Raw genomic sequence first — 14,889 nt, 5'->3', positions numbered from 1 at the left:
GTTGTTTCCTTCCTGTTGTCTTTATTTTGTCTTCATGTGTCCTCATTTTGTCTTCATGTTGTCCTACATGTTGTCTCATGTTGTCCTCAGGTTGTCTTCATGTTGTACTTTAGTTGTCTTCTGTTTGTCCTCGGGTTGTCTTCAGGTCTTGTCTTCATGTTGTCCTCATGTTGTTCCTTCATGTTATTCCCTCAGATTTCTGTTGGTCTTCATTTTGTCCTCATGTTGTCTTTATGTTGTCTTTATGTCTTTATTGTTTCTCTGTTGTCTTCTGTCTTATGTTGTCCTCATGTTGTCTTCATGTTGTCTCATGTTGTCTTCATGGTTGTCCGTCCTCATGTTGTCTTTAATTGTTTCTTTATGTTGTCTTCATGTTGTCCTCGTTTGTCCTTCATGTCGTCTTTGTCTTTCAATGTTGTCCTATGTTGTTCAGTTGTCCTCAATGTTGTCTTTCATGGTTGTCGCTCATTTGTCTTCAGGTTGTCCTCATGTGTATGTTGTCTCATCTGTGGTCTATGTTGTCTTCATGTCCTTATGTTCGTTCCTCAGTGTTTGTCATTCATGTCTTCATGTTGCTGCATGTTGTCTCATGTTGTCGTCTGTTGTCCTAATGTTGTTTCCCTCATGTTGTCCTTCATGTTGTCCTCATGTTGTCCTCATGTTTGTCCTCACTGTCTTGTCCATTCTGTTGTCTTCATGTTGTCTCTCATGGTTGTTCCTAATGTTGTCTCATGTTGTCACTCCCCATGTTGTCCTCATTTGTCTTCATGTTGTCCCATGCTGTCTTCTGGTGTTCTTCATGTCTTCATGTTGTCTCATGTTGTCCTCTCATGTTGTCCCTCATGTTGTCTTCCATGTGTCTTTATGTTTCTTCATGTTGTCTCATGGTTTCTTCATGTTGTCACTCATGTTGTCCTCATGTTGTGCCCCATGTTGTTTCGTCATGGTTTTTTGTTTCCTCATGTTGTCATCTCATTTCTCATCTTTTATTCCTTCCCGTCTACTTTTTGCTCTCCTTCCTCTCTCTCTTGTCCCTTCCTTTCTTTGTTTCCTTCCTTCCCTCGCTTTTCCTTCCCTCCTTCCTGTACCCTTCTTTCCTTTTTGTACTTTCTTCTTTGAAACATTATCTCAAGCTGAACGTAGGACACAGCCTTTCTGTAGTTCTCTGTCTTCCTTAACATTGGTCTAACAAAATCATAACGTCTGCTTTTTAACAACAATCAGGACAAAGATTAAGATATTTGTTTATTAGCCCCAATGGGGAAATTCTCCTGCACTGCACTCTGTGTACACACACTTTTGTTAGTACTCACACACCAGAGCTGAAATACCAACACATGCTCAGGGACCTATACACGCACTATACATGAGAAGAGCAGAGTGAGTGGCTGCCACTGAACCAGCCCCGAGCGGTCGGGGGGGTACGGTGCCTTGCTCAAGGGCAACTGGCAGTGCCCAGGAGGTGAACTGGCATCTCTCCAGCCACCATCCACGCTCCCACACTTTTTGGGTCCAAACCGGGGATTTGAACCAGTGACCACTCCGGTTCCCAACCCAACTCCCTATGGACTACTCACTGTCCTATCTGCCACCCACCCCATAATAACTTTACCACACTAATAATTTCCTATAAATTAGGTTATTGACCATTGATAGAGAATTCGTTTTGATAAAGTCTTTTATATTTCCATCTCTTAAAAGTAGTTTCTATAGTGGACTTTCTTGCTTAATTACTATGTTGCATTTAACAACTGTCTTGTCCAGTCTTCCATGTCTCGCTGCTGGTCACAGATTAGGTGCGGCAGATGGTCCAAGTTTTCAAAGGCGACCCAAATACCACAGTGTTCACAAACTGTCGGGCTGCCCTGGAGCTGCCTTGACATTCTTTAGCATAACACCGATTAACCAAGGTCCAATGTATCCTTGGTTGTGTGGATTAAAGGATGCTAGCTAAGCAGAGAAATTGTCGAAAGATCGTTAGGAGCTGCTGGTCTGCAAGAAAGTTGTGCTTAGCTGTTCTTCTATCTGTTATTTTCGTTTTCTTTAGCTTTCTTCCTGCTTTTCTTTCTTTTAGCTAGCTAGTTCCTTTTCTTCTTCTTCTTTCTTTTCTTCTTCTTTCTTTCCCTTTTGCGGCGAAGTCTTTAAACTGCTCAACACCGGTCTGTGCTCGTTTGGTTTTTCTTTTTGACCCCGTCTCTTGATTTATAATTTCAACAAGTGTCTGAACCTGACAACACGCATGAATTCCAATGAATTCCAGTTAAAGTTCATTCAAGCCATCGCCCGAGAGAACGAGTTGCAACTCGCTAATCACCGTGATGAAAATCCTATTTGTATACACCGCTGGGCTAGATTTGGCAACTCTCACCTTCCTCTCTCCCACTAGAAATCATGGAGGGTCCTGACATCGTCCTCGTCAACGAAAGTTGCATGGTCCACGGTGAGAGACTCTCTGAAGAATAAAAAAATCCAGAAATCAACAATGCCTGTGATGTTTTTGTTTTGTTTTTGGTTGGGCTATTGATTTGACCATACGATACAACAATCTGCACATGTATTTGAACAAACACCTGAAAGATTCCATGTTAATACTGTTTCCAGCACCTTTGTTTTCCCTACGTTTCCTTAGTAGTCCCTGGCCCCCAGGTCTGCACCCTGCAGAGGGAATTTTTGTTGTGCCCCCACACCCCCCCCACCCCCCCACCCCCCTTTGCCCCCCCCCTCCCCCCCGCCCCCCCACCCCCTCCACAAGACAGATCTTTCTCGCCTAGAACCGGCAGGTTTCTTATGGCTGAACTGAAACCTCCTGAAACACTCTTTTATTAGGACTAATCCCTTGAGATGGTGACATCGTCCGTTTTTCGAGGGGGTCCTTAAAGGCAAAAAGACATATGCATTCCAATTCACCATTTAAGGACAAAACATTACCAAAAGCAGCTTAATTACCATAATATATAAAAATTTAAAAACAAAACCATACAACCGCCGAACTACGCACAAATGCCTGACAAACAAAAAACCTAAAGCTCTCCCCTTCACGCCGAAAATAACGGCCAATCCCTTCCCAAATCCCACCCATCATCTTAAACAATAAAAACAGTTATAGTTAATAATATAGACAGTTTGAGAAAATGAATTACTAATCTAATATACATGTATTATTGCAAATATACACACCCTATATACATGCGCATCGTACCTATCAAGTTTACTCACCACACAAATGTATTCATATATACGTATGTACACCATGCATACCACACATACTGCGCAGTGTACGTTAAATAGTACTACAACAAACCAAAACTATAAACATACCAAAAAAAAACAAACAAAAAAAAAAAAAAATGGTATATATATTTCCAAGTTATTGAAATAGCTGTGCAAGGAAACAACGGAGTTTGACTTCCTCCAAGATTCTCTATATTGGGTTTCAGGTCTGTATACGGCTATGGAGGTAGCCAGGCCCCCCAGAACCTGGATCTGGTTTCTTCTTCCAGAACCCCCCCACCCCCCCCCCCCGCCCCCCCCCCCCCCGCCCCCCCCCCCCCCCGCCTTGGTTCTCCTGCTGTGGTCTTCTTTTCGGTCTTTTGTCGGGTCGGAAATACCCCGGCCTTCTCGCCCCGTCTTCAACGCCTCCCAACGAGGGAAGGATGTTGTCCCCCAACGAATGTGGGACGTGAAGGAGAGAATCAAAGAAAAAAGAAACAGGACGCACAAAGACGAGAAACGAGAAAAGAAGGAGAGGACGACGAGATGTTAAACCGGACGAACGGGAGCGGAGAAGACGAGGAAAGATTTAGTCTCCTAAATCTTAAAAAACGGACTCCGTGCAGTTTTGAGGTTTCAGGTCTGAGTTCAGTTACAGTTTTGTGGAAGAATTAGGAATTAAGGAACACTTCAACTTCACCCCACCCCAAAACCAGAACTCGAGTCACGGCCGCTCGCCTTAAACCAACACTCGCCCGTGAAACTCCGTCGTCAGGGCAAAACCAAGCTCGCCGAAACCCACAGATCTCTCCCGGCCGCCTCCGCCCCCCGTGATGACACAACCCGAAACCTAACCTGACGCATTCATCACGCTCGTAGACTGCCCACCAGCTGAAGCTGAGTCATTATATGCCATATAATATGTTTCCATATTATAGTCTTGATCTGCTTGGTTTGTGCGGTTGAAAACTCTGGTCCTCCATCCCACTCTGGGCCCGGGGGGCGGGGGGGGGGTCACGTTCCCCCGGTTCGCCATCTGAGGATCCGGATGTTTCCCGGTTCTCCCTTATTGGGGGTGCAGGGGAGTTCGCTCGGGCCACAGGAGGCAGGGAGTGGGGGGTTTTGAAACGGATGGTTACTGGTTCAAATCCCTTAAAAAAAACGGGGTCAGTTTTGTAATGGTCTGAGATGTGAGCCTTGCCAAGGTGGGTCTTGAGACGGCAAAAACCGAACCCCCTAATGCTCGTCATGCCTTTCCAATGGGCAAGGAGGAGGCCCCCCCAGGCCCCCCGGGTGCCCCCCCCCCCCGGAGGGGATCGGCCCCCTGGGCAGAGTAGGGCCCCCCCCCCCCCCCAATCTGACATCTCTCCATTAGTGCATGTAGTATAGACACAGAGACTGTACATATATGATTAATTTAACCATTTTTTATATAACTTATTTTAATTTTACTTAATTAATATTAATGGTGATGATAGGGTAACTGACCCCATGTGTTGTGTAATTTGTATAAATTAATTACCACCAACGAGTAGGAAAACATCATTTTTTCCTTTGCTGGTTAATAAAGTTTTATGTCTTATGTCTTATTATTATTATTATTATTATTAGGTGAGAAAGCATATCCGACCCAAATACAGGAAGTGATCCTATAAACAGTCGCAGTTATCACACACCTTGGCCCCCAAGTTTTACAAGACTTAACATATGTTAACTGGACGAAAACCTTTAAGATGCCAAGCCTCTTTCCCCCCTCCCTCATTGTTCTCCTTATTCTGCTCTTATATCTGCTGGCAGATATTGAATTTGGGACTAATTGGGTGAGCAGAGCCGAATCACTGGCTGCATTGCGCCAAGATATCCCGCATGAGGAGAACCCCTCTGTGTGGTACAGTCATTGGGTGTCGGTCTATCCTGAAACAATACATATATAACCATGCTTTACCAGTTTACATAGTGCTCACTCACTCTGTGGACAGCTGTCTAATTGTGGGGCCTCAATTTCAGCGTTTTTTTTTTTTTTTTTCCATTTGTCATTTTATATAACTCGAAATTTTCTGCGAGGACTGCAGGATGTTCTCACGTCCTCGTCCTTGGCCGCAGCTGGTTCGTAAGGTCTAACTTACTGTTCTGGTCGGACTGTCCTGGATGTCTTCCTTCTTGTCTCTCAAGAATCTGCCATGTTCATCTCCATTCACTGTAGGAAAGATAGCGAGCTATTTACTTACTGTTTTTTTTATTTAAGTTTAAGATGATTTTTATTTTTGGGGTACTTTTTTCTCCCACCTTTTAAAAAATGTTGACGGACTGGACAGGACATGAGGACAACATGAAGACAACATGAGGACAACATGAGGACAACATGAAGACAAGAGGAGGACAACATGAACAATCTTCCCGTCAACCATTAAAAAAGTGACTTTTTTTGTCACTTTTTCAATGTTGTGGGTGCTTTTTTTATGTTTTTTTCAACGTTATTTGATATTTCTAACATTGACATTTTCAGCTCATTTCAACGGCCCATTTATTGTGATAAAAAAACTGAAAACGGGTCAAATTTGACCGGAAGACAACATGAGGAATTAGCTTTTAAGCATCAGCTAAATGAATGTAAAGCTAATGTATATGCATATATATATATACATATACATATATATACACATACATATATATAAGATGTGTTGTACTGACTCCAGACCAGCAGAGGGAGACAACACGTAGCCAACAGTACATTTAACAGTCCAGTTTATTTCAACACAAAGCTGAAATCTGACAAATTCACATAAATACAGCAACAATAATTCATATAAAAAATATCTTCCTTCATATATTAACGTTTCAAGTAATTTCAACACTTTTTAAGTGAAAACTCAATAAATGCAATAAATATTTTGTAAATAAAGCTACATTATTACAGATGTAAAACATTCAAATTAATACTCAAAAATATTAAGATTCAAGGTTCTTGTTGTGGAGGATCAACATGATTCAGTCTCATATTTGTCAGTTTGACCTATTTTTTACCATGGCAAAAAAAACGTTTTTCAAAGTAAGAGTTTTAACAGATTGTAAAGTTTTGGGACTTTTGGGCAGGGCTGTAGGACTCGAGTCCGGTCTTGGACTTGTCTCGGTCTCGCTAATATTTGGTCTCGGACTTGTCTCTGTCTCGGCCGCTGGTCTTGCCCAATATGGCTTCTGGTCTGGACCGAGTCCAGGTGTCTTTATCATGTTGATAATAATATTGGAGGGAAAGGGAAACCCAAAATGATGGTCTTGATACTGTCATGCATAAGACCTTTATTCTGTCCTGGACTCGGTCTTGACTCGGACTCAAACCTTTTTGGACTCGGTCTTGTCTTGGACTCTGTCTTGTCTCGGACTCTAACCTCTTTGGACTCGGTCTCGACTTGGACTCGACTAGTCCTGGTCTTGGACTCGCTCAAAAATACTCTTGGTGAAATAATAGGTAAAAAAAAAAAAAAAAAAAAAACGTTTCTGCTGCAAAAAATCCAATTTTAACTCAAAAAACAAAAACTTCAAACAAGACAGGGAGATTTTCAAAATAAAACAGAAGTGATGATAATGAGGATGAGGATGATGAAGATCTACAGGATGTGGTGCTGAGCCAGCTCATTAATCCATCGGAGGACGAAGGTGAACTCTCCGACGGCCTTCAGCGCTCCCTGGTCTCGCCTCCTCTGCAGGGACAGGAAGTCATCATACATTATATTATATATATTTATATATATATATAATATATATATATAAGTTATTATATATATAATAATATAATATATACTATTATACTAGATATACATATATACTCTTATACATAACTATACTATTAATTAGAAAAACACACACACACACACACCACACACACTATATATACACACACAATACACATATATATATATATAACACCACACACCTATTACACATATATACCACACACATCATACACACACATATACACATATATATATACATATACACATATTACACATATACACTACATATACCACATATAATAATCACACACACACTATATACACACACATAATACACACACATTTACACATAATACACATCAATCACTACACATATATACCACACAAATACACATATACCACACATGTACACATATAATATATACACATATAAACATATATAATACACATGTTACACATATATATATATCACATATACAATATATATACACATATAAACATATATATATACACACACACACACATACACACACACACATATACACACACAACATTACACACACACATGTACACATATATAATATAAATGTACACATATATTATACACATATACACATATATTAACATATACACATATATCATATATATATAATATGCATTCCACCCACGCTCTTTGCCAAGTACAAATCTCTACTTTCATTAATTTTGGGTCTTATAAAAATAAAAGTTGACATATTCCAGTGTGATTTCATCAACATATTCCTTTAATTTTAGTCTCAATAATTCCTAATTTCTGCTTTTCTAACTCAAACATTAGGTAATTTCCTATAAATGAGGTTTTGCCATAAATTCCAAAAATAACTGTAAACTAAAGTTAATAAGTTAGTGTTACGTAGTAAGCAAAAAATATGTGGAATAACTACATTACAACAGTCGATGAGTACAAGCTGCAGTATTAGTGCCAGTATAGTAGAAGAGGTAGTACAACATGTATATATTTACCTTTTTAATTTTCTTTCCAGCTTTTTGATGGTTTTGAACCATTTTGAAGGTTTAGTGAAGAAACCTGAACGCACAGTGCACAAAACACATTAGTGGTGTGTGTGTGTGTGTGTGTGTGTGTGTGTGTGTATTTCTGAGCATGCATGTTGTGTGGTGTGTGTGTGGTGTTGTGGGTGTGTGTGTGTGTGTGTGTTGGTGTGTGTGGTGTTGTTGGAATTTAAAATGTTATATGTGCTTAAACATTGTGTGTGATTTGCATTTATGCATCAAGCTACAAGGTAAAAGCGTTGTTTCAGCATATATGAAGACATGTTGGTCATGCATGAGGTGTTGTTGTTATAATATTAGTTGTTGTTTGTTGCATTAAGGTTGTTGTGCATACTTTTGTTTTATATATATAAGATATTCTGGTATATTTTGTTATAATCCAGCTCTCCTAAATGTGTTAGAACCAGAATTGATTGTTAGTAATCATCCTGTCTCAGGTTTCAGTGTCTTTCACCCCCACTGATCTTTTCCTGAACTGAGGGTCATAAACCTTAAGTCACATTCCAATTGAAAGATAACGAATAGGCACACACACACACACACACACACACACAAGAGACCCCACCCTTTGTGAATAAGACCAGGGGGTCCAGGAGCAGAGAGTCAGACAAATTTGGGGGAGAGCCGGGTTAGGTTGACTCTGTATTTGTCTCTAGGATATCCTCTGTAATAAATGGATTCACACATCCACATCTGAGATTTTGATACTAATTGAATGAACCCTGAGAATGGAGCAGGATTTAGCTCCAACAGTGTGTGTGTGTGTGTGTGTGTGTGTGTGTGTGTGTGTGTGTGTGTGTGTGTGTGTGTGTGTGTGTGTGTGTTGTTGTGTGTGTGAACTCACACAGTGCTGCAGTGTGAGTTGGACCCGGTACAGCAGGTCGTTGTAGTGGGGGGGGAGGAGATCCTGGACCGCCGGTCTGCTGAACACGCTCCTCTGGTACACGTCCATCACTTCCCGCATCTCCAGCCAGCCAATCACACGCTGAGGAGGAGAGGGAGCACGTCACATCACACTAGGGCTGTAGTCAAGACCACCTGTGTCGAGTCCAAGACACGTCCGAGACCAGGACTAGTCGAGTCCAAGTCAAGACCGAGTCCAAAGAGGTTCGAGGTTTGTTATTTGGACGTGGGTTAATAGGAAATTCATGCATTTTCAGAAAACATTCAAGTTTGGTTAAACAACAATGAACAGAGTGTAATTTAACGTATGTTCGTTTTGAGACAAATTGCAGAAATCCATCAGGAAGAAGTTGTTTAGGGAACACCACACACACACACACACACACACACACACACACACACACACACAGACAGCTGGCTCGGCAACGTTAGCTAATGACCGCTAGCATACAAACGGGCTAACTGTAGCCAGTTAGCTTTTTTATAACGTGACAAAAAACCCCGCCCATGTCGTAGGAGCAAAGCTTATTTCATGTGATAAAATGATGGCTCACAGGGAGCACTGACGCCACAGGTCTTATGTTGACAACGTGGACGCAGGTGTAGGAATCTCCAAAGGCAGCCGTAATATTTACCTAGTAAGCTAACTAGACTAACGATGGAGCGCTAACGTTAGCAAACACTGGCGTAGCATTAGCTAGCTGTCTAAACTTGTACAAAGCCGAACAATATCCCCTGAACTGTGTTTCACTTTCCCTCCAATATTATTATCAACATGATAAAGACACCTGGACTCGGTCAAGACCAGAAGTCATGTTGGGCAAGACCAGCGACCGAGTCCGAGACAAGTCCGAATCCAAATACTAGCGAGTCAGAGACAAGTCCGAGTCCAAATACTAGCGAGTCAGAGACAAGTCCGAGTCCAAATACTAGCGAGTCCGACACAAGTCCGAGTTGATAGAAAAATGGTCTCAAGTCCAAGACCGGACTCGAGTACTACAGCCCTGCATCACACCCACCGGACCACGGATTCTGTTTGTTTTTGGCTCAATAGTTTGTCACTTTTTGTTCTGTAAAGCATAGAAAACGTTATGTTCTGCTTTGAAAGTCGCCCTGAAATGCAAAACATGACGATTTCCTGTCGTGTTGTGCACTTCATGGCCACTGTATGCTTCAGGACATAATTTCAATGTCCTGATTAAATTAAATGTGAGTTTATTTGGACTACAGAGACATTTCTAATGAGTAATTTTCTGCCGCTTATGGCAGTCACTTTCTCCCGATTAGGATTCCTTCGCTGACGTTTACTCAGCTCGTTTCTCTGACACCTTAAGATCCAGATATCGGATGAATGTACTCCATCAAATCGGTTCAAATAAACAAAAAAAGTGGCTTAAATCTGGATTAAAAGTCAGGTTATGACAGCTTCTGGCAGACGACGCTGACGCGTGCACAAAGGAGACCAAACGTTACGGAGCGTTGTTGGGTATGAAATGACCTATTACTGAATAGATTAACAATAATAGATTATTTTGGTAGCATTCAACATAAATGCACCCAACGACGGTCTGTAGTTGGAAGCTGTGTTAAAAGTGCTCCGATGAATATTTGGTAAAACAACGAGGTGTTTAAACGTTACTTCCGAGTGCAGTGGTTGCCCATTTAGCTGTTAATTAAAGGACAAAGAGCCTTTAATTTACGCCATTTCCCCAATGTGGGACAAATAAAGGTTTTTCTTATCTTATCTGTGAGAAGAACAATCCAGATACAGAAGCTTAAGGCTCCACTGATTCAGGACTGATATCAACTCTACAAACAGATCAAGACCAACTTGTTCTGCATGAATCACAAATCAAACAAAAACAACTGAATTCTCCGGAGGAAACTGAAACACTTCCTTCTCAAAATCCAGACCGTACGCTCGACTGAGCCGGCATGTCAGCTGTAACGTGGCTGTTGACAACGTGTCAATGATTGTAGGAAGAAATTCCCAAAGCTGTGGTGTGCGGAGACGGTTCTGTTGTGGTTCAGTTTATTCACCGAGACCATGGTTCTGCACAGTCGCAGCGTTTAGATGGGAGATGGTGAACGTGTGGTTGTGGTTGAGGTAAACCGAGCGGACACCAACATGGCTGGAGGCAGAAACCTCAGCGTGAGATTCACTTTAACACTTTCTATCCTGCACCAGGTTTATAATTGTATTTTGAGATTGGACCAGAACAGGTTTACATGGTTTAATTGTCTAAAAACACCACCTTTTTGTTGTATTGCACATTTCTGCAGCTCCTCTTTTCACCCTGTGTGTTGAGCTCTCTGTTTTAGCTCCAGAGTGAGACATCTCACTTCTGTTCCGTCTTTGTTGGGAGTCGCACATGTGCAGTACCTAGGTAAGGATACTACCCAGTCGAAGCAGAGTAATAGGGCCCTGACAGTACCTGGTAGGACACTAGCCAGTCAGAAGCGAGTATGGGGGCCTGACGTACCTAGTAAGGCCTACTAGCCATTCAGGAAGCAGATTATGAGGGCCCGCATGTACCTAGTAGTACTACTAGCCTCCAGTAAGCAGATTATAGGGCCCTGACAGTACCTAGGTAAGGACTACTAGCCGTCAGGGAGCAGAGAATGAGAGCCCGACAGTACACTAGGTAAGGACTACTAGCCAGTCAGGAGCAGCGTATGAGGTCCTGACAGTACCTAGGTAAGGACTATAGCCAGTCAGAAGCAGATATGAGGGCCCTTACAGTACTCTAGGTAAAGGAACTATTAGCCCCTCAGAGGCAGATGTCTAGTATGAGGATCCGACCAGTACCTAGGTAAGGGACTACTAGCCAGTCAGGAGCATATGAATGAGGGCCCTGACAGTACTAGTAAGGACTACTACCATATTCAGGAGCAAGTATGAGGCCCTGACAGTACCTAGTAGGACTACTAGCCATTCAGAAGCAGATTATGAGGGCCCTGACAGTACCTAGGGTAAGGACTACTAGCCAGTCAGAAGCAATTATGAGGCCCTGACAGTACTATGTAAGGCCTAACTAGCCAGTCACCAAGTATGAGGGCCCTGAGCCGTACTAGTCAGGACTACTAGCCAAGTCAGGGCAGATTATGAGGGCCCTGACAGTACCTAGGTAAGGACTACTAGCCAGCAGGGAGCGAGTATGAGGGCCCTGACAGTACTAGGTAAGGACTACTAGCCAGTCATGAGCAGAGTAGGGGCCCTGACTACCTAGTAGGACTACTAGCCATCAGGAGCAGGTATGAGGCCGCTACCTAGGTCAGCTACTAATGCCAATTAGAGGGCCGAGTACCTGTAGGACTACTAGCCGTCGAGTCAAGTATGAGGGCCCTGACTAGCACGACATACAGGGTTCACTGACCTCAAACATTTGGTGCAGAACTTGGGCAGAAGTCTCTCTCGCCTCAAGAATTCTCTTCTTTCTGTGGATAAAATCTATATAAACACTATAATATAAATATCAAACTCATTAGACACATTAAGGACTGACTTAGTATATTTCAGTTTATAATCATTTGTACATCATACTGAAGTGGTAGGGCGCTATTTTCTGCACGAGGAAAGAGACACATGACAACGCGTGCGCCCTCTGAGGTTCCTTAAATTCTCCTTTTCAGGGTATGTGCATAGAACTGATCCCCATAAGTTTCATATGAAAGTTCGTAGTAACTCAGCTTTCTAGCGTGATGTCCACCCGTTTTTTCCTAGAGCTTCACACATTTTTGAAATCCCCTTTACACCCCTTTAGTAAAGTAAAGTTTAGAGTGATTGTAGTGGCTTGATGACTGTTGAGTAGTTATCTGTCTTTTGCTATAGATGCCATCATAATGCAATTATATTTTATATGAGCAGATAATTTCTTTTAACCCTCACGGTTGTCTTCATGTTGTCCCCCATGTTGTCCTCATTTGTCCTCATGGTTCCTCATGTTCTTCATGTTGCCTCATGTCATGTTGCCCCTGTTGTCCCCATTGTGGTCCCCATGTTGTCCTCATGTTGCCCTCATTTTTCCCCATGTTGTCCTCATGTTGTCCTCATGTTGCCCTCATTGTCCCAATGTTGTCCTCATGTTGCCTCAGGTTGTCCCCCATGTTGTCCCTCATGTTGTCCCATGTTGTCCCTCACTTGTCTTCATGTTTGTCCCCCATGTTGTCCTATTTGTCCCCATGTTGTCCCCATGTGTCCTCATGTTGCCCTCATTGTTGTCCCCATGTTGTCCTCATGTTGTCCTCATGTTGCCCCATGTTGTCCCCATGTTGTCCCCATGTTTCCTTTTTGTCCTCATGTTGCCCTCATGTTTCCCCGTTGTCCCTGTTGTCCCTCATTTTGCCCTCTCATGTTGTCCCATGTTTCCCCATGTTGTCCTCATGTTGTCCTCATGTTGTCCCCATGTTGTCCCCCATGTTGTCCCCATGTTTGTCCTATATCAATGTTCTTATTATTCCCCAAATACATTGATTGATTCCAACGCTCTTGTGCCAAGTACAAATCTCACTTCATTAATTTTGGGGTCTTATTCTATTTTATAGCATTGTAAAACAATGGAAGGTTTGTGAAATAGTATTGTCTTCTTCCTCCCAGCTGTGCATAACGCCGTCTTTGATCTGGATCGAAGCTTTGATCTGGTTAGAAAACTGCAGCTTTTCACCCGTTTCACTTCTGTCTGACCTGATTACCATCTGATCCCCGCTGCATGAACTGGATGACTGGATGACTGGATGACTTGATGACTGATGACTGATGACTGGATGATGTTATCATTAAGAATACGAGTATATAGGATTTTAGTCTAAAGATCTGTAACAAATACGCAAACACTCAATGAGTTCTTGTCGAGATTAAACTGATCCGATGTCGTCCCCGTCTCACAATGTTTGTTGCTTTTTTCAACAAAAACATGTTTTTATTTTTAAAATTTTATACTTTTTTGGTCCCTTTGGTTGACATTTTGAGTTTTTTGAGATTTTTGAAGATCTTTTTGTAGTTTTTGTCACTTTTTTCCAATAGTTAACCATTTTTTTTCCCCAAACATTGATTAGCAGATTAATCGAGATGTGTTTTGATCCAGTTTCCATTCATGATTAGAGCATTTTGGCACCCTTTTTGTATAGTATCAAGTTTTTGTTTGTCTATATTTTAATTTAACTTTATTTACCTTGTATATTGGGCATTTTCTGTTTTAGTCGGGGCCCAATGCTCGGCACTGTGGCCCCCGCAGGAAGGTTGTGGGGTTTGAATCCGGCCGATCCGGGCCTTTCTGTGTGGAGTTAGGTAGGTTCTCCTGGTTTGCTCGTTCCCCCCCCCCCCCAACCACGCAAAAAACAATAAACTAAGTTTCTCCAGTCATGCCATGGAGCAAGGCCATGAGACCTGGAGTTGGTCCTTAAATGCAGAAATGAATTTTGCTACCATGTACTTTTATGTGTATTTGACAATAAAGTCACCTTTAAAAACAAATGTGCGTTTCTTTGCCCTACACTGTAAATAATGGCTGAAATCTCCATTTATTCTATACATTTCACATACCACTGACTGTAAATGATTTTACAGTAAAACGCTTGTATAGTTACATCACAACCTTGTCACCATGACAACCATCACGTAAAAACACAACGACATCAGACTCTTAACACAGCTGTATCAGCGTTATCGGTCTCACCGCAGCTGTTGATGAGCTGTATGGTTCGGATCCAGAGGTCCCCGAGCAATCTTCGCCGTGATCTCCTCCCGGCAGCGGAGTCCCCCCCGGGCGTCCCGTCGCCGTTGGTCCCCCCAGCGGACGTCCCGTCAGCGGCTTGAGTTCCCTCTCTGGACGTCCCACCAGCACTGCGAGAGTCCTCTCTGGGAGTCCCACGCAACTGCTGAATCCTCTCTGGGATGTCCCACCAGCGGCGGCGTTGAGTCCTTTCCAGGATGGTCTCGTCACACCGCTGAGTCCCCCCGGGACGTCCTCCAGCGGCGCCGGGGGTTGATTCCTCT

At 42.5% G+C, this 14,889-nt stretch overlaps 2 protein-coding genes across 16 annotated transcripts in view; both read right to left on the bottom strand.

Annotated features, from left to right (window-relative positions):
• The window catches only part of nrcama (neuronal cell adhesion molecule a), a 1,100,153-nt gene that overhangs the window by 842,879 nt on the left and 242,385 nt on the right, over positions 1 to 14,889 (bottom strand). The window lies entirely within an intron of this gene.
• LOC116673016 (uncharacterized PE-PGRS family protein PE_PGRS10) overlaps positions 6,755 to 14,889 on the bottom strand; it is a 10,880-nt gene continuing 2,745 nt past the window's right edge. Inside the window, exons 3-5 of the mRNA XM_032505103.1 lie at positions 8,836 to 8,976; positions 7,944 to 8,007; positions 6,755 to 6,908 (exon numbers count right to left, since the gene is read on the bottom strand). Of these exons, the coding sequence (XP_032360994.1) occupies positions 7,948 to 8,007; positions 8,836 to 8,976 (201 nt within the window). The 3' untranslated portion in view covers positions 6,755 to 6,908; positions 7,944 to 7,947. The remainder of the gene's footprint in view (positions 6,909 to 7,943; positions 8,008 to 8,835; positions 8,977 to 14,889) is intronic.

Source organism: Etheostoma spectabile, chromosome 23 (genome assembly GCF_008692095.1).
Source record: "Etheostoma spectabile isolate EspeVRDwgs_2016 chromosome 23, UIUC_Espe_1.0, whole genome shotgun sequence".
Lineage (NCBI taxonomy): Eukaryota > Metazoa > Chordata > Actinopteri > Perciformes > Percidae > Etheostoma > Etheostoma spectabile.
The sequence above is the reverse complement of the archived record's forward strand: the minus strand, read 5'-3'. Positions and strand labels throughout refer to the sequence as shown.